The following is an 18,583-nucleotide window of genomic DNA, read 5'->3' on the forward strand; positions in this document are numbered from 1 at the left end:
AACCATCAGCAACAGGGAAGAAAGGCTGATAGCTGAAGACTTCCCCAGTCTGAGGAGAAAGATCTGTGCAGATATTCAGGAGGTCCATAGAGTGAAAAATAAAATTTCAAGATATATAATAAAAATGGAGAGAGAGAGAGAGAGAGAGAGAGAGAGAGAGAGAGAGAGAGAGAGAGAGAGAGAGAGAGAGCTGGCATGCTTCACTTTCCTCTCTTCAGCAGCTTCACGGGTCATTTTTCTGGGTTGTTTTCTTTCTGTCCTTTAGATCACATCAGGGGTCATCATTCCTCTAACGCCAATTAGATCAATTAGATTGGCATCTTTGACCGGCTTCCAGTGGGCATCAGTCTTAGAGAATGGCACAAATACTACATAAACAGACAAACACACGGACTGTCCACACTGAGTCAGTGGTCTCACAGGCCATTTATCCAGAACAATGTCACTCCTCTACCACTCTCTTTGGCTCCCAACAGGTGAACCTTTGTTGACAGAGACAATAAGAACCATTACTGAGCACCTCAACATTCAATAGGCAAGAAGAGCAAAGGCCAAGCTTGTTTTACATAGCTATCAGACGGCATCCTTAAAATTTAGATCCTGTAGGTTGGCTCCATGGCTTGGAAGCTGGTCTCACATGCTGGGGAAAAAGGCAGCTCAGATAGAGAAGGGAACACCAAGTAAAATGTGGTTGGAGATCCTGCTCGGGAAGGGAGATGTGTGCTGAAAGTAGACTAGAATCTGAACACAATGGCCACTCAATACCCCTATTGTAAACCATAACACCCAATTGGAGAGAGAGATCAAAAGGGAATAACCTGCCACAGAGGCAGGGTGGGGTGGGGGATTTATGGCATTGGGGGGTGGGAGGGATACTGGCTTTATTGGTGGTGGAGAATGGGCACTGGTGGAGGGATGGGTTTGCGAACATTGTATGAGGAAAAAACAAGTTCGAAAATGTGCAAATCTTATCTGTACCCTCATGGTCACTCACTAATTAAAGAATTAAAAAAAATAGAGTACTGATACTTTGCTATTCCACTTTTGCCCATGCTGCCCATTCGTATAGAAGACCATAAACAGTCATTTATTTACCATGGTGCACATTTACAGTTAAGTAGATATTTGTCATCTATTCTGTTCATTCTTGGGAGCACATTTGCAGCCCTTTGTATTTTAAGACCCGAACTATTTTTACCTAGGTGCATATCTATCTTTGGACCATTTTTTGTTTGGGGGATGAATTTCCACATTGAGTTTGGGTGGGGGAGCTAGGTCACAGATTTTGATAGTGGGATGTTGTGGAGGAGGCTGGGTTTACTTATAAACTCTGTGGGTTCACAGAGAGTGGTTCAAGCATGTAGACTGAGCGGAACAGGACAGCTGTGTAGTAGCTCTGTGGGTTAGGATGAGGATCGTTGGGGGCTTCAGAGAGATGGTGGGTGTGGGTTATCAGGCAGGAAGGTTGAGACCTACTGAGTCGGCAGTCAACTGCAAGGCATGGATGGGCACAAGTAGAGTGAGATCTGTTTGTAAGTTTGAAAAGACCTGGTGTATGAGCCATTTGTTAAAGGGAAATTGTTTCATACATATGTATTATCATGGAAGCTGAGAGGGAGGCTTGGAAAGATGAAAGGAAATGCTACAGTGTGTAACAGTGAAAGAGACTTGTTTTGATGAGTCATGTGTGTCAGAGTCACAAAATGCCAACTTAAATAAGAGTAAGTTCCTAACTAACTTGCTATTACAAGAAAAAACTTAGAGGAGTTTATTTATCTACTTATTTGTTATTCTTATTGGTTTTTGGTCACACTCAGCACTATTGAGAGCTTAATCCTGGCTCTGTATTCAGGGGTCGCTCTTGTTGGGACTTGGGGGACCATATGTGATGACAGGGATTTACTCTGGTCAACCATATCCATTGTACTATCTCACTAAGTTATTTACTTTTGGGATGCCATGTTTCTTGTTAGAAACCTCTCATTTCATTCCTAAGAAACTTCCAATGGTCTTAGCAGTTTTTTTCCTGTTGTATTTATACATTTTGTATTCACATATTAAGTGTTTATCAAGCAGTTCGTTAATTGATTATTAAAGAAATATGGATACCATGTATTAATGTTTATGTTCTTGGTGCACACAGTTACTGTGCCTCTACTACTACCAAAATGACAAAAGCAGACCCTCCACCAGAGTCTTTTCCACTTCTAGTCCTCTCTTCCTGGCCTTCCTCTGCCCCTCCCTGCCCCAACCACACACTCTGCCTAATAACCTCAGTTATGTTGCTAAGAGTCCAAGGATTTGTTTTCATTATACTTTGTCCAGTCTGTTTCTTTGATTTTTTTAGGTACCACATTTGTGTGAGATTATTGGCATTTGTCCTCCATCTTGCTTATTCAATTAACATGACACTCTCTGGTTTAATCGAAGTTACATCAAAGGGGGATGTTCATTTTTTCTTATAACTGAGTAGCATTTCATTGTGCACATAAACTACTATTTATATATTTGGTCCTTTGTTGCTGAGCATTTGGGTTGTTTCTTATCTTCATTATTATAAAAATGCTGCAATGAAAATAGGTGTGAATTTTTTTGAATTAGTATTTATGTGTTCTTGGGATGCATGCAAAGGAGTGGGTCATATAAGAGTTCTACTTTTATTTTTTTGAGAAGTTTCCATACTGTTTCCCAGAAAGGCTGAACCAGATAGCGTTCCTACCAATAGCAAATTAGGGTTCCTTTCTCACCACTATCTCATTATCAACACAGATTAGTTCCACACTGTTTAATGGAGGCCATTCTCAGTGGCATAAGGTGACATTTAATTTTTATTCTGATTTTCATCTACCTGGTAATTAGTAATGATGAACACTTTTTCATATGCCTGTTGACCATCTCTATGTTTTCTTTGAGGAAATGGTGTTCAGATCCTCTTCCCAGTTTTTGATGGGTACAGCATTATTTTTAGTTTAGTTTTGTGATCATTTCTATATCTTGGATATTTGTTCTTTGTCAGATGTACTAAATGAACATTTCCTCCTATTCAGTTGGGTATTTTTTTTAGCCTTTTGTTTTCACAATGAAAAAACTTCTTGGTTGATGTAATTCCATTTATTTATTCTTGACATGTTTATTTTGAAAATGGTGTTGAATCATTAAAAAAGCCCCAAAGAAAAATTAGTCAGAAAGAAAGGAACAGACATAGAATGACTGCACTCATTTGTGGAATATAAAGAAGCATAATGTGAGACTAACACATAAGGACAGTAGAGATAAGGGTCAGGAGGATCACAACATGGTTTGGAAGCTGGCCCCCCATTCTGGGGAAAAGGCAGTTGGGATGGAGAAGGAACGACTAAGTAAATGATGATTGGAGGGATTGCCCGGGATGGGAGATGTGTGCTGAAAGTAGAGCAAAGACCAAACACAGTGACCTCTTAGTATCTGAATTGCAAACTATAATGCCAAAATTAGAGAGAGTAAGACAGATTGTACCTGCCCCAAAGCAAAATTAGTGAGAGGCAGGGACTGGGGTGGGGTAGAGGTGGTGGGTGGGACACTGGGAACAATGGTGGTGGAAAATGTGCACTGGTGGAGGGATGGATGCTTGAGCATTGTGTGACTGAAATATAATCATGCAAGTTTGCAACTATATCTCATGGTGTTCCAATAAAACTTCTTAAAAATTAAATAAATAAATATATATAAAATAAAATTTTTATTTAAAAATTAAATAAATAGATAAATAAATAAAAAGTCACATAGCTAATGGTATGAACAGTCATATCCTGTCATATATGGCATATTTTACAGATTTTTTTCTAATACTGAGACCTTTAATTCAGCTTGAGTTCAACTTGTATATGGTGGGACATAGGAGTTCACTTTGTTTCTTTTGCATGTGTCTACAAGTTTTCCCAGGACCATTTGTAGAAAAGATTTCCTTTCTTCACTTAATGCACATAATTCATTTGTTATTAATTAGTTGATCATGAATTATAGAGTTTATTTCTGAGTTCTCAGTTATATTCCAGTGTTCTGACAGTCTGCAGCCAGTCTATTTAGATGACAACAAATTAAATTAATATGATACATGAATTGATGCATGCTTGATGGAGGAAATAGCACATCATAGTCCAGTAGAAAGGACCTTTTTTATTACAAGTTATAAGTCACTTTTTCCTGCAATAATGTAAAGACATAAATGATTTCCTTTTTATCTATATAGAAAAATACACCAGGATGTGTTGAGCGAGGTCCCTAGATTCCCGAGGCTTAAAACAGAGCATTCTAGATTGTACCTATATACAGGACTACTGGCAGACCAAAAGCACTTGTGGTCACGGCCTCCAAGAGAACCTAACTCTCTGGACACCCCACCAGTCTAGTGTGGTTGGCCCTGTCAGTTTGGGGGTAGAGCCTCCACAGTAGCTCTGTGGCAGCGTCCTGTGCGGCTCAGCTCACCCCATCCCTACACCACTGGATCATCACAGCCATAGCAGAGGTTGGACTCCAGGGCTCTAGGGAGGAAGATATTTCCGTATCTACCATACCTTGGGAAATGGATGCCAGAGGAAACCTCAGGACAAGGAGGGAATGTCCAGAGTCTAGATTGAGAACACTACATTAGTGATGAAAGAGGAAGCCTCAGTTTCTCCTCGCCAGTAGATCTGTTTCTCCCCTCTTGCACACTGCATCCCAAAGCCCTGTCTCAGGGTTTCTGGACTTTCCCAGGACCATAACACTCTGCCACGGAGTCTCAGCCGACAGGGCAATACCTGGCAATGGGCAGCACCTAGAGGAATTTTGGCCAGCTAAACATCCCTGTAACTCCCCTGCATGTAAACACTTGTCAATTGATAAGAAATGCAAGGAACCTTTAAAAGGGACTACACATTGTTTTCACTGGGACAACTGCGGAGGGGGGGCAGATGAGTTTCCCTCCCCACCCCAGCATAGCCCCAGCAGCTGAAACCCTCCAGAACTCAATTACCACCATGCTCATGGCCACTCTCCGCAGGCTCAGATGAGAGCCTTCACCCGTGAGTGAATTTGCTGTATTATCGTTCTAAATTTTAGAATTTCTGGAGCGACCTCTCATACTCTATACTGATGTACCAAGAGTAGCACATGCTAAGGCTTAATGGCTCCAGGATGAAATACAACAATATTCACACACTTTTCTCTAAGGAAACTTTATTGGACCATTTTTAGCAGATTATTCATAACAAACAATACAAAATTAATTATTTCAGTTTTGCTTTGGGGGGATGATTTGGAATTTGGGGTGAAAACATTCGAAATACAGTGGTAGGAAGGTGCAATGGTGGTGGGATTGGTGTTTGAATATTGAATGTAATGAATTATTGTGAATAGCTTTATAAAAATCAAGTAAAATATATAAAAAATAAGCATAAAAGGGCCTACACAAAACTCTTTAACTTAGTCCTATACTAAGTCCCTCCCTACCTGGATTTTTTTTTTCCTTTTCCCTATTTTCCAATAAACTTTTTGTCTTTTCAGCTCTAAGACTTAGCATCTTTATGACTCAATATTTTCATTCTTGAAAATATTAAAGAATCTGGGAATCATGAATGAACCAATACTGAGACCCACCGCTGCCACTGTCTGTGAGAAGCCTGGAGCATGGGCCAGGCTTGGCCAAGACCTCTTTGGGAGGAAGCAGAGCTGGTGCAGCCTCAGGGAGCGTGCCTTACAGGGCAGCACGCTGAGTTCAATCCCCAGAGCCCAGCAGTGATTGAGGCCTTAGTCCAGAGCCAGAGCACCACCGGGTGTGACCCTAAAACAAAAATAAAAACAATGGGCTGGAGGGATAGCACAGCAGGTAGGGCGTTTGCCTTGCACACAACTGACCAGGGTTCGATTCCCAACATCCCATATGGTCCCCTGAGCACCACCAGGAGTACTTCCTGAATGCAGAGCCAGGAGTAACCCCTGTGCATCACCAGGTGTGACCCCCTCAAAAAAAAAAAAGGCAAAACAAAATATATCTATTCAGGAAGGCCATTGTCGTCTCCTGTAGCTTTTTATTTAGTGACTTTTTTTTTTTTGCTGTCTCAAAAGTGGAGTGGAGAATCTAACACAATCTATTTCAGAAATCTATTTCTGGAGGATCAACAATTTTTCCCTTTTTTGCCTTCATGTATGATTTCATCTTCTCATTTCTCATTCAGCGTATATTTGCATTGCTTACTGTGTCGGTGGTTGGTCCTGAGAAAGTAAAACTAAAGAGTGAAGGAGATTTCTTGGAGAAGACCACAGCTAGTACAGAAAGAGTGGAATGATAAATGGCAAAAACACAAAGAGCCACCCCTGTCAGTCAGGAGGGGCGTGGGGTAGGAGTTTAGTCTTTGTGAACATGTCAGTCTGGAGCCGTGCCTGAAACAATATGTTGGGTGAAAAGTCCAGGGCTGAGCTGGCTCACCAGGTAAATACAGAGAAGCATGGTCTGCACATAGAGTACCAGGGGGCACAGCTGCTGGCTGATGCTGGATCAGATCATGTAAACAAAAGCTGTTTCAAAGGCCTGGAAAGGCCTCAGTCTCTCGCTTTTATCATTGTCTACATCTTCCGGTCAATATTTGCTCTGGAGCAGGCAGGAAATATTAAACAGGTATGAAGCGAATGTAAGTGTCTCTGTGGTTTTGCACTAAGAACCTTCATGCAAGGCCTTTGTGGTTAATAACTGACATGTAAATAGAATGACTTGAAGCTAATAATCAGATATCAAAGTTTAACATAGAATATTTATTCTGAGTTAGGGCAAGTTGATATGAATCTGTCTGATTTTTTTTCTTTCAGTCCTTTTTTTTCTCCAGAGGTTACTTGTTTTGGTCATATGTTCTAATTCATTCGTTTTGGAGAAGAACAGCTAATACCACAAGGACCTGGAATATTTCCTAAACTTTATACTGTTCCTCATGGTTTCTTAAGATTGTGCCTATCACAGGCTGCCCCTCAATATGAAAAATGTCTGCTGAATATTTACTTTCAAAGACTTTAAAAAATACTCTCTCTCAAAGTTCAAATAAGGAAGGACAAGGTTAAAATTATTATCGGCTGTAATAAAATAAGTAAAATGAAATTAAACAGAAATGAGAGAATGTTTAAAAAATATGTCCCAAACATAATGGTCAAGATATTAGGGCTCTTATAATTAAGAAAATATTTAAGACCTTAGTGGAAATAAGTGAAGTGACAAAAAATTCATCAAAGAAAAAATCAGGGTCTGGGGATTTTTAGTACAGTGGGTAGGTGCTTGTACAAGCCAACCATGGATCAATCCCTGGCATTCCTCAGGATCTCCGAGGACTCCAGGAGCACTGCTGGATGTGGCCAAAAAACACAAACAAAAGATAAAGAAAAAAATCAAAATGGCAGAGAGATTTAAGTTGAATGGAATCATTAATGCCTTTCAGCTGACAAAGCTTAAAATCATCACTCAAAGCCTGTATTGGTGATTATAAGGCAAAATGCACATTTTTATAGTTCCCTCTGACAGAATAATTTAATATAAAAACAGTTCTGGAGATAAATTTGGCCATATTATTTCAAACATTAAAATATCTCTGTAAAAAGTGTTTTTTATTTTATTTTTTAATTTTCATTTACCTTCGAAATTTCATGTCAGTTATCATGATTTGCACTACTGTCAATGATAGGATTCCAAACGTTGAGCGTTCCCTCCCAACATGTCCATTTTCCTCCACTGTTGTCTCAGGGTCTCTCTTCACCCTCCCTCTTCTCCTCTTCTTCCCTGTCTCTCTGCTGTGGTAAGCTGAGTTCTTTTGGAGATCCTTTTGCTTTGAATCACTTACTCTGCTTCATTATATCCCATATTTGAGAGAGATCATCCTGAATGAGTCCCTCTCCTGACCGACTTCATTCAGCATGATACTCTCCAATTCCATTCACATAACAGCAAGAAATTGCTTTAAAAAATAATAGGTGAAAGTGTTTTCCTTTTAACAGTTTATTACAAAAGAGTGCAAAATGTAAATATGAATTTGTGTCAATAAACTAGCATTTATTGAGCATTTATTTTGTGACTGCTGAGTGCTTTGCACATGTCTGTAATTTTGACTTTTTGCCTTCCAGAAAGCTCAGTATTACCACCTCCATTTCTCAAAAAAAAAATTTTTTTTTAAATTGCTTTTCTCTGCCCCATGTTCATTAAAGGCTGGGAGGACTCAGAGCAACATTTGTCACTGAAGTTGTGATGGATTATAAAAATCAACATCAACTTCAAGTTTATTTTGCAGATGCAGACAATGAAAAGCTAAGCTGTTATACCTCTTCACTTAAACAGCTAGGAAAGAGTATAATGAATGTTTTATCAGTCCCCAATTCCACTGTCATTTCCTTCCATGTAGAAAAAGGTGCCCCTGAAATACTCCCCAAAGCATTATACAGATTCAACTCGATCCCTATAAGAATACCTATGACATTCTTCAAAGAAATGGATCAAGCAATCCTGAAATTCATATGGAACAATAAACTCCCATGGATAGCTAAAACAATCTTGGGAAAAAGATGATGGGAGGCATCACCCTCCTCAACCTTAAACTTGACTACAAAGCGGTAACAATTAAAACAGCATGGTACTGGAACAAAGGCAGAGCCGCAGACCAATGGAACAGAACGGAATATCCCTACACACAATCCCAAATGTATGATCATCTAATCTTTGATAAGGGGGCAAGAAATGTGAAGTGGAGCAAGGAAAGCCTCTTCAATAAATGGTGCTGGCATAACTGGACAACCACATGCAAGAGAATGGGCTTAGACCTCGACCTGACACCATGCACAAGAGTCAGATCAAAATGGATTAAAGACCTCAACAACAGACCACAATCCATAAGGTACATTGAAGACAAGGTCGGCAAAACCCTTCACGATATTGAAGCTAAAGGTATCTTCAAAGATGACACGAAACTAAGCAATCAAGTAGAAACAGAGATAAACAAATGGGACTATATTAAACTAAGAAGCTTCTGCACTGCAAAAGACACAGTGACCAGAATACAAAGGCAATCTACAGAATGGGAAAGGATATTCACCCAATACCCATCCAATAAAGGATCGATATCAAGGGTATATAAAGCACTGGTTGAACTCTACAAGAAGAAAACATCCAACCCCATCAGAAAATGGGCCGAAGAAATGAACAGAAACTTTTCCAAGAAAGAGATACAAATGGCTAAAAGGTACATGAAAAAATGCTCTGCATCACTAATCATCAGGGAGATGCAGATCAAAACAACCATGAGATACCACCTCATACCACAGAGAATGGCACACATCCAAAAGAACAAAAGCAACCGCTGTTGGAGAGGATGTGGGGAGAAAGGGACCCTTCTATACTGCTGGTGGGAATGCTGACTGGTCCAGCCCCTTTGGAAAACAATATGGACACTTCTTAAAAAAATAGAAATTGAGCTTCCATTTGATCCAGCAATACCACTTCTGGGAATATATCCCAGAGGAAAAAAAACGTATAGTTGAAATGACATCTGCACTAATACGTTCATAGCAGCACTGTTTACAATAGCCAGAATCTGGAAAAAACCTGAGTGCCCGAAAACAGATGACTGTTAAAGAAACTTTGGTACATCTATACAGTGGAATACTATGCAGCTGTTAGAAAAGATGAAGTCATGAACTTTGCACATAAGTGGATCAACATGGAAAGTATCATGCTAAGTGAAATGAGCCAGAAAGAGAGGGACAGACATAGAAAGATTGTACTCATCTGTGGAATATAAAATAACAGAGTAGGAGACTAATACCCAAGAATAGTAGTATATAATACCAGGAGGTTGGCTCCATAGCTTGGAGGCTGGCCTCACACACTGGGGGAAAGTCATCCCAGACAGAGAAGGGAACACCAAGTAAAATGTGATTGGAAATCCCGCGTGGGGAGGGAGATGCGTGCTGAAAGTAGACTAGAGACTGAACATGATGGCCACTCAATACCCCTACTGCAAACCACAACACCCAAAAGGAGAGAGAGAGAACAAACTGGAATGACCTGCCACAGAGGCAGGGTGGGGTGGGGGGATGGGAGTGGGGGGTGGGAGGGATACTGGGTTCATTGGTGATGGAGAATGGACACTGGTGGAGGGATGGGCTCTCGAACATTGCGTGAGGGAAAAACAAGCACGAAAATGTGTGAATCTATAACTGCACCCTCACTGTGACTCACTAATTAAAAAATAAATAAATTTAAAAAAATGAAAAATGTGCCCCTGGGTAGTTTCCAAGTATTTGGGTCTCTGTACGGGGTGTCACCCCACGTTTGAGGCCACCATATGTTCCAGATGGTCTGTTTTTCTCATTCTGTACAGCTCTGCCTCTGACATAGCCCAGTCACCATGAATGCAAGTGAGTTCCGAAGGAGGGGGAAGGAGATGGTGGACTACGTGGCCGACTACTTGGAGGGCATCGAGGAGCGCCAGGTGTACCCTGATGTGGAGCCTGGCTACTTGCGGCCTCTGATTCCTGCCTCTGCCCCCCAGGAGCCAGAAACCTTTGAGGATATCATTAAGGACGTGGAGAAGATAATCATGCCAGGGGTGAGTCTGCATTCTAGTTGGTGAGCAGGAGGGCTTGCCTCAATGTGGCACCTCCTGGGCATTGGGCATTTCAGTTCTCAGGACCAACACATTGGGTGAAATTAATAGAATTTCCATTGTACAGAAGAGGAAACTGAGGTCTTGAGAGATTTAAGCTGCTAAATCAGAGGGGATAAGTCATGGCTAGTAAGCAACAGCGCCAGTTTTCAGCCTACAAGGTGTGGCTCTGAGGGATGAGAGGCTTTCCCTGGAAGTTCTCAGGTCAACCTGGTCCCTGAAACATGAGTCCCTGGATATAGGACTATGCGGTTGCAGGGAGCAGATCCTGGAGTATGATCTGACTCTGGTTTCAACCTCAAAATTCAATGCACAAAGCAAAATATTCTCTGACTAATCTTTGGTTTAGCCAAGTATGTGGACAATTAGAGAAGAGACGTCTCGTTCATTCCACTCGAGAGCAGGTGGTTGTACAATTGCAACCTGCAGGTTCCCCTTGAAGCAGGTCTCTGAGACCAGTGAAGAACAGCTCAGCGTTTGGGACACGGAGGGGCCGAGGAGCAGGCCGTTCGTCATGGACAGCCCCTGGAAGGGGCAGGTGGTGGGGTGAGGTGGGGTAGACAGTTCTCTTTCAAAGAAAACTTGCTGCAGTTTTTGTTTACACTGCAAGGAATTCACCCAGAGGCATGTGCCTTACTGGGTGAAGAGGGATCTTTGGTTCTAGTCTCATTGCCCTCTTCTTTCTTCTTTTTTCTTTCTGTTTTTGGTTTTCACCCTCTTTTTCCTAACAGAATGGCTGGGCCTGAAAGTTTGTGACCTGGGATCCAGGTCAGAGCCACTGCGCAGGGCAGACCTCACTGGTCAGTTGCACAATCCCAGAGATTTCTCTCCAGGTCATTGCCATTCTGCCTTCCCTGGACAGTTTCCCTTGGTGTTTTCTCTAAGAGACCAAAGGCTTCTGGTTATCTTCGGGGCTCTAAAAACACAATTTGGGCCTTGCAATACCAACCCCTCCTTGAGACAGTGTGGCTAAATGTCAGGGTTTCTGGTACCTCGTCTGCTTTGCATGCCTGCAGAATGCCACAGGTTGCTTCACTTAGACAGCAGAAACTTCTCACCTGAGATCAGGGACCTGTAGATGAGCCTCTAATGAGGATTCAGAGGATGCTACCCAACTGTTCTCCCAGAGCCTGATATTCCTGCAGAGTGCCTGGGCCTCAGACCCTCTTCCTGCCAAACACCCAGCTTCAAACACCACCAGATCAGAGGGCAAGGGGTCAGATGTGAATCTGAGGACATAGACCTTACGGCTAAGGCAGAATTGACAATCTTCTCACTCTATTAGATCCAGAGCTGTTCTGGGAATTGCCCAGTTTGGTCAAGATGCCTGAGGTGGGGAGCCCTTGGGCGGGGTGTCTGAGGTGGGGGGTTCTTGGGCAGGGAGTCTGAGGGGGGAGCCCTAGGTTGGGGTGTCTGAGGGGCTCTGAGCAGAGGGAAATTAGGAAAGCTCTTGGGCATCTGCAGAACAGGAACAGAATCTGCTCTTGTGTACAGGACCTCGCGGGTCCTGTAGGCAAGAGGAGGAGCAGGTTCACAAAACACTCATTGCTATGGGCCCCTTTCTCCATGAAAATGTAGGAACTTGCTGTATGGGAGCATTGCATAAACAGGAATGTATTAACATTGTAGGTTTTTTTTTTTATTTTTTTATTTTATTGAATCACCAAGTGGAAAGTTACAAACTTCTCAGGCTTATATCTCAGTTACACAATGCTCAAACACCCATCCCTTAGCCAGTGCCCATATTCCACCACCAATATAAACAAAAACAAAAGCAAAAACAAAACAGACAAACAAAAGAAAAAACAGTATACAGACCACCCCTCACCCCCCAACCCACCCCATAGGTGAGTGATAATTTCACTTCCTTTTCTCTTTACCTTGATTACATTCCAGATTTCAACACATAACTCACTATTGTTCTTAGAGTTTCAAAACAGACTCACTATTCTTGTTGGAATTTATCCCCTAAGAATACAGCTCTATTAATAGGGAAATATTTGATAATAAGTTTTCCATTGATGTGAATGAAGAGATAAAATGTCGCGCGGCCGCGGTACCGGCCGCGCGGCCCCGACTGGGACTGGCCCTGTATCCCGCGGCTGTTTCAAGTTCAAAGCACACATTTTTTTTTTTTTTTTCCGCGCCAAAGTTCATACCTTCTCAACGGACCCACAAAATGTCGGACACCACGCCTTCTCCCGGAGGGGAGAGAGAAAAAAATGTGTGCTTGTAGGTTTTTTTTATATTTGACCGGGAAGTTATCTTGTTTCTCATGATAAACACAACGCTTTTTTAGCCCCCTCAGAGTGTCTGGACTCTGCATCTTGAGCATATTCTTCCTCATGGCCTTAACCCTGCCACTGGCTGCTCTTCATAGCCTCTAGGCTCTGCCTGGCTCTCACCTTCCACGTCCCACCACCTTGCTGAGATAGCAACTGTCTTTTACCTAGCTCTCGACTGCCTCTTTCACCAGCCCGCTGCAGACCTCCCAGGGCCCTAACTCATTTGAACCTACTTCTTGGGCACCAGCAGCATCTGTGAGAATCTGTGTTCTCTGAAGGGACTTCCCTACCCTTGCTCCTAGTGTTGGCTATGCCTGCAGTGGTGCCCCAGGAGCACATAAATCCTGTTGAATGCTATCAGTGCTTTGGGCTACGGGGTCCCCTTCAAAATATGGGGGTCTCTTTTACAATTAAGCTTGGGTGTACTTATCTATGGTGATGATCAGGATCTATTTCTAGCTCTGAAGTAACCCCTGGAGTGCTCAGGGGACCCTGGTGGTGCCAGGAATTCAGTCCAGGGATTGGTCACATGCATGGCAAGTGCCTCACCCTGGTACTATCTCTAAGATCCCAGATCATCACGTTTCAGTAATTAGGTTCTCCAGGAATTAATTCTTGCATTCTGCCTTTAATGGCAGAACATTTCTACAGCCACTGAGGATCGTGAGGCAAGAGCTCTGAGAGAGGCTGATGACGATGACGAGGTGGCCAGGAGCTTGGCAGCAGTCATGCTAGATAGGAGCACTCAGTACACACTCAGCTCTCAGCAGGAGGGCATTGTGCAGCGTGAAGGGAGACGTGACACTGTCCAGTACTCTGGGCCTGAGCTGAGTACTTATGACCATTGTGGAGAAAGAATGACCCCCCTGGAGACCTCCCCACCAGGACCCAGGATGGGGAATGTCTTTGGCGTTGTTCTTTATTTGCATGTCTATTTCGTCAGAAGCAAGAATTGGTGTCCCTGAACACTGGCAACTTCTCCCTCTCTCCACAGGTGACCCACTGGCACAGCCCCTACTTCTTTGCTTACTTTCCCACAGCCAGTTCCTACCCAGCCATGCTTGCAGATATGCTGTGCGGGGCTATTGGCTGCATTGGCTTCTCCTGGGTGAGTACGGGGGGCCTGAGTGCCCTTGACGGGGACATAGTACCTCTCTTCGTAGGATGTAAACTAAGGACAGTGCCACATGTGTAAAAGGCTAATTCGGCCCTGGAGAGGTGCCTCATAAGGGAATTAACATTTGAAAAAGAGGGAAATATAAAGTGCTGTTTGGAAAAAGTATAAACAGCCCAAGGCAATCTGCTGTGATATTGTTTTATTGGAAGCACTTAGCCTGAATGAAACCAGTCATGACCCCAGAGTTAGCACCCCTCGTGCCTTGGAACTGAGTGGATCAGTGGGCAGTGATTCCGCCAAGAGGCCTGAGCGTGCTGCCTGCTACCCATTGCGTTGACCCCTGCTCGGTTTAGGCAGGGGTGTGCATGTCAGGAACTGCTGGAGGGAAGTTGCGGTTCAGTTCCAGAAGGACTCACTGCAGGCAGCCACAGATTTTGCTCCAGCTGCTGAGCTGCTTCCTATCAGGTGCTGTCTCCCCACTGTGAAACAGCAAGAATGACCTGTGTGACCTCAGTGGCCTTCCGGTTACTTCTGCAGAGCGTAGCTCCCGCTGAAGTGCGCTGTCCTGGATTAGCTCTTACAGAGGAGCTCATTTAGGTCTGCTGCTCAAGTCGCCCTGTCGCTTCAGGGGAACTTGGCATTTGTCATCTGGTGTCTGCTCTTTCTGGGGACAGACTGGTTTCCTTCAGGCTCAGGGGAGTGCTTTGTCTCCGTGGCTGTGGCGATCTTGACTCCTGACAGCAAGTACAGGGTTCTTGTCAGAACGAGATTGGTCAGGACAAGGGTCCTGTGTCCCACTGCCTAGCGGTGAGAAAGCCCTTGATTTCCGGCTGAGACTGTGCCATAATCTGGCCTGCACAGGGAGTCCCCTGGCCTTCTGAGGATCCCTGGAGTCCACTTGGAGTCGAGGGTTTGAGTCCTCTTTGAGTGGTGCCCATGGCAAATCAACACCCTCTGCTGTCCAGGCAGAAGGGGAAGCACAGAGAGTATTACATGCGGGATCCCAGGGAATCCCGGCTGCCTAAAACCCACTTCTCCCAAGTGGGTTTGACTTAGACAACGGGAGGTGGGCCCAACCACAGTGAGGCTCACTCAGACAGTAGAGACAGTTTCAGCCTTTGGAAAGACAAATTAGCCTGAAGAGCCATAAGAGGGAGTTAGAGAGAGCTGGGGCTGGGGGCATGCTTAGGCAGACCCCACTGGATGCCAACTATAAAAGAGAGAGGGAGGGGCATACTTGGGTCATCCCCTGCTGGAGGTAAGTGCAAGAGAGAGAGTGTGTGTGTGGGAGGGGCATGATGGGGCCATCCCCACTGGATGCAGGAGGTGCAGGAGGCGGGAGGCATGCTCAGGCCATCCCCCGCTAGACACAGGTGCAGGAGAGAGTGTGTGTTGGGGGTACACTAGAGCCATCCCACCCCCTACTGGGCAAAAGTGCAGGCACAGAAATGCTATAGGCATAAGACAGGTGGAGGCGAGGGATGTTTGCACCAGGTGTCTGTGCCAGCAGAGAACCGGGCTCTTCAGCCCCCAACCCCCAAACCCCACGCCCACACAGCAAGCATGAGTGTCAGATTTCCCAAAATTCCTAGAACTGGCCTCTCTTCTCCAGATCTGCATCTCCACTGGTCCTTGGCAGTGCCGGAGCCCAGCTGCAGGGGCTGATGAAAAAAGAACCTGCGTCTCCAGCCCTTCCGAAGGCCCACGGGGTCAGCTGGCCCGCAGAGCTGCTGAGGGCTCCCTGAGGGTCAAAGAGCTGAGGACCCCGAGAGCCTGGCACTGGTCCAAGCTCTTTGCTTCCAGGTGACGGGAGTCCTTGGCATCCCTGCACAGACAGATGCCCGAGCCCTCCATGGGCCTGATGCTCAGGGCACAGAGCAGGAACTACCAATCTTGGTCAGCTCTCAAAGGTGCCTCGAGTGCTGGAAGGTTCTGGCCCCTTCTCAGGGCCTCCAGCCTTAGGGGTAGTGGGCTGGGAGGGAGGAAGACGCCACGTCTTCCCAGACGGCAGCCTCCCAAGTCACAGAGGGAGGCCCATCTCGAGCCCCAGCAAGCCTGACCCCTTCACACAGGAACTTCTCCAGCCACTGGCTGCTCTTCGTGCCCAGCGTCAGAGGGGAAGGAAATGTCACATGTTCCGAGTTCTCTGCCATTTTTTGTCCTTGTGGCCCCATCGAAATGCGTTAGAACTTGCAGGGTGTGGATGAGTTGTTTTGTGCCCCGCCGGTAGGTGTCATTCCTACTGCTGCCTCTCTTTCTCAAATTCTGCAGTGAGGGAGCTTATAACTCCTGCACCACAGAGACAGCCTTTGGAGGTGACTTCTTCCTTTCAAGCAGACAGGATGCCAGGGTAGCTGGAACGTGGTGGGTTCCTAAACTCCCTCCTTTCATCCTAGGCTGCAAGCCCCGCTTGCACAGAGCTGGAGACTGTGATGATGGACTGGCTGGGAAAGATGCTGCAGCTGCCTGAGGAATTTTTAGCCGGGAAAGCTGGCGAAGGAGGTGGAGTGATTCAGGTAAGGCGAGAATGCCTGGGCGGCCCAGGGTTCTGCTTTTGTGCAGCAGCTGGCATCAACGGAGGTCTGGATGCAGCCTCTTGGTTCCTCTGCAGATCAAGAAAGTGGAGTCATTAGGTGCTTAGGAATAGCCCGGGGAACCCAGAGTTGTCACCCACATGTTCCCTCAGGAATTGACTTCCTGCCTCCTGCAGCCTTGCCACTGCCTCCAGCCTTCTCCCTTGAGGGACGAGCTGGGGGAGCGAAACCTCATCTTGGACGAGGATAGGCACCTTCCCAGGCTCCTGGCCTTACAGAAGCACTGTCTGCTTATCGTCAGAGCAAGAGGCCTTGTCCAGAGAGCAAGAGAAAATGTAAGAGAAAGGAAGAACAGAGCTGTGAGGAGGGGCAGGGATGTGAGGAGCTTTGAGACAGGAAGCTAGTCTCAGCAGCAATGCAGCTGTTTAAGTCTGAGACCCTGAGGGACCTGGCGGGATAACAGCCGCGGGGCTGAGACTCGGCAGATGCAAAGGCCTCTGGGCCCTAATAACAGTTGCTGGACATTGGGCACAGCGACAATTAAGTCAAATGGCAAATTGCTCTTTTAGTTGGACAAACAGGGCTGTGAAAATGGTCTCTTAATTGGGCTTAAAAGCTCTCATGGAAGAAAAGCCAATTTCTCACTCTGTCTGGTGTGACACTTGAAAAGCCAGGAAGTGAAGACATTTCTGGTCACAGAACTGGTCTCCTCCTGCCTCTCAGCGGGCTCGCCATGGCAATCTTTGTCTGCGCAATAAAGCAAAGGTGCTGTGTCTGCTCTGAGCGCAAGCACCCACTCCCTGTGTGCTGAGGCGTGTCTCCCTGACCAGAAGAAGCCCACTGTCCCCATGGTCCACTCAGGCAAGCCATGGACGCTGCCTCAAGCCACCGACTTCTGCATGCTCAACAGACAATTCATTTCATTAGGTACTTTCCCCCCAAAAGATCGCTTTTGTGCCTGAAGAATGAGAGATCTTTCTCAGGGCTTAGAAAAAGCCCCAAAGAAAACCCATAATAAGTTAAGGTGGTGATTCACAGCCATTAGCCTGAGTGTGACTCAGAGAAGAATGGATGTTTGTGTGTGTGAGAGGACTCGGGTGGGGGTGGCGGCAGGAGCCTGGGTCGGAGAGAGAAGGTGTTTTGAGAGGAATAGATGCGCCAACATGAATGACGGCTGAGAAAGCAAATTCTCAGAATCGGCAACTTTACCTTTCCTGAATATTGTGTTTTTCCTGTTTCTTGTATTGATGTCCAAAGATACTGCCCACCCCACCGCCAAAGAGCCCTGGACTCTTACCGCCACCCTCTGTCGACTGCACTCCAGTGCTCTACCCTCCCAGCTCTGCCCCCATTATTTGTTGACAGTTACGGTTTCTCCCCAACACCTCCTGTGTGTTGTGACCCTCCGCAGATCCCCCACCTATCCCCTAACCCGGCACTCTTGGGTCTCTGAGGTTCCCATTTCAGGTTTATTATAGATTGATATTTTCTATCCCTTTTGTTCCTCTATATACCAAAGATAAGTGAGATTGTCCTGTGTTTGTCCTTCTGCATCTACCTTTTTTCACTCAGCATGATACTGATGTTGGTGGCCCCCACAGGTGGCTTCTGTGAAGCGGGGAGGAGAAAGACAGTCATTTTCTCCCCATCCGTCTCTGCCACCTGGGACCCTGGTTTTCTGGGTTCTTGCCTCTCTCACAGAAAAGAATTTTAGGAGTAGACAAGCAGTGAAGTAAAACAGATTTTATATGGAAGTTTTGAAGGGAAGGAGTGAGAGAAAATGGGAGAGAGTGGAGAATAATGTGCTCAAGAGAGAACCCGGGCTTCTCCAAGGGCGGAGAGAGCCCCTACACACATCCCAGCATTAGACATGAAAGCGTGAAAGCACGCATCTCAATAGGAGAGATGCAGGTGACACATGTGCTGGGTTGCCACATGTGCTTGGCCACGTGGGCACAAGCAACATAATGAGTTCAGGCAGCATATGCCTGCCCT

The 18,583-nt window shown here is 45.2% G+C and overlaps 1 protein-coding gene across 1 annotated transcript in view; it reads left to right on the forward strand.

Annotated features, from left to right (window-relative positions):
• DDC (dopa decarboxylase) overlaps positions 1-18,583 on the forward strand; it is an 87,196-nt gene that overhangs the window by 15,120 nt on the left and 53,493 nt on the right. Inside the window, exons 2-4 of the mRNA XM_055127111.1 lie at positions 10,368-10,595; positions 13,932-14,045; positions 16,451-16,570. Coding sequence (XP_054983086.1) covers positions 10,395-10,595; positions 13,932-14,045; positions 16,451-16,570 — 435 coding nt within the window. The 5' untranslated portion in view covers positions 10,368-10,394. The remainder of the gene's footprint in view (positions 1-10,367; positions 10,596-13,931; positions 14,046-16,450; positions 16,571-18,583) is intronic.

Source organism: Sorex araneus, chromosome 2, assembly GCF_027595985.1.
Source record: "Sorex araneus isolate mSorAra2 chromosome 2, mSorAra2.pri, whole genome shotgun sequence".
NCBI lineage: Eukaryota > Metazoa > Chordata > Mammalia > Eulipotyphla > Soricidae > Sorex > Sorex araneus.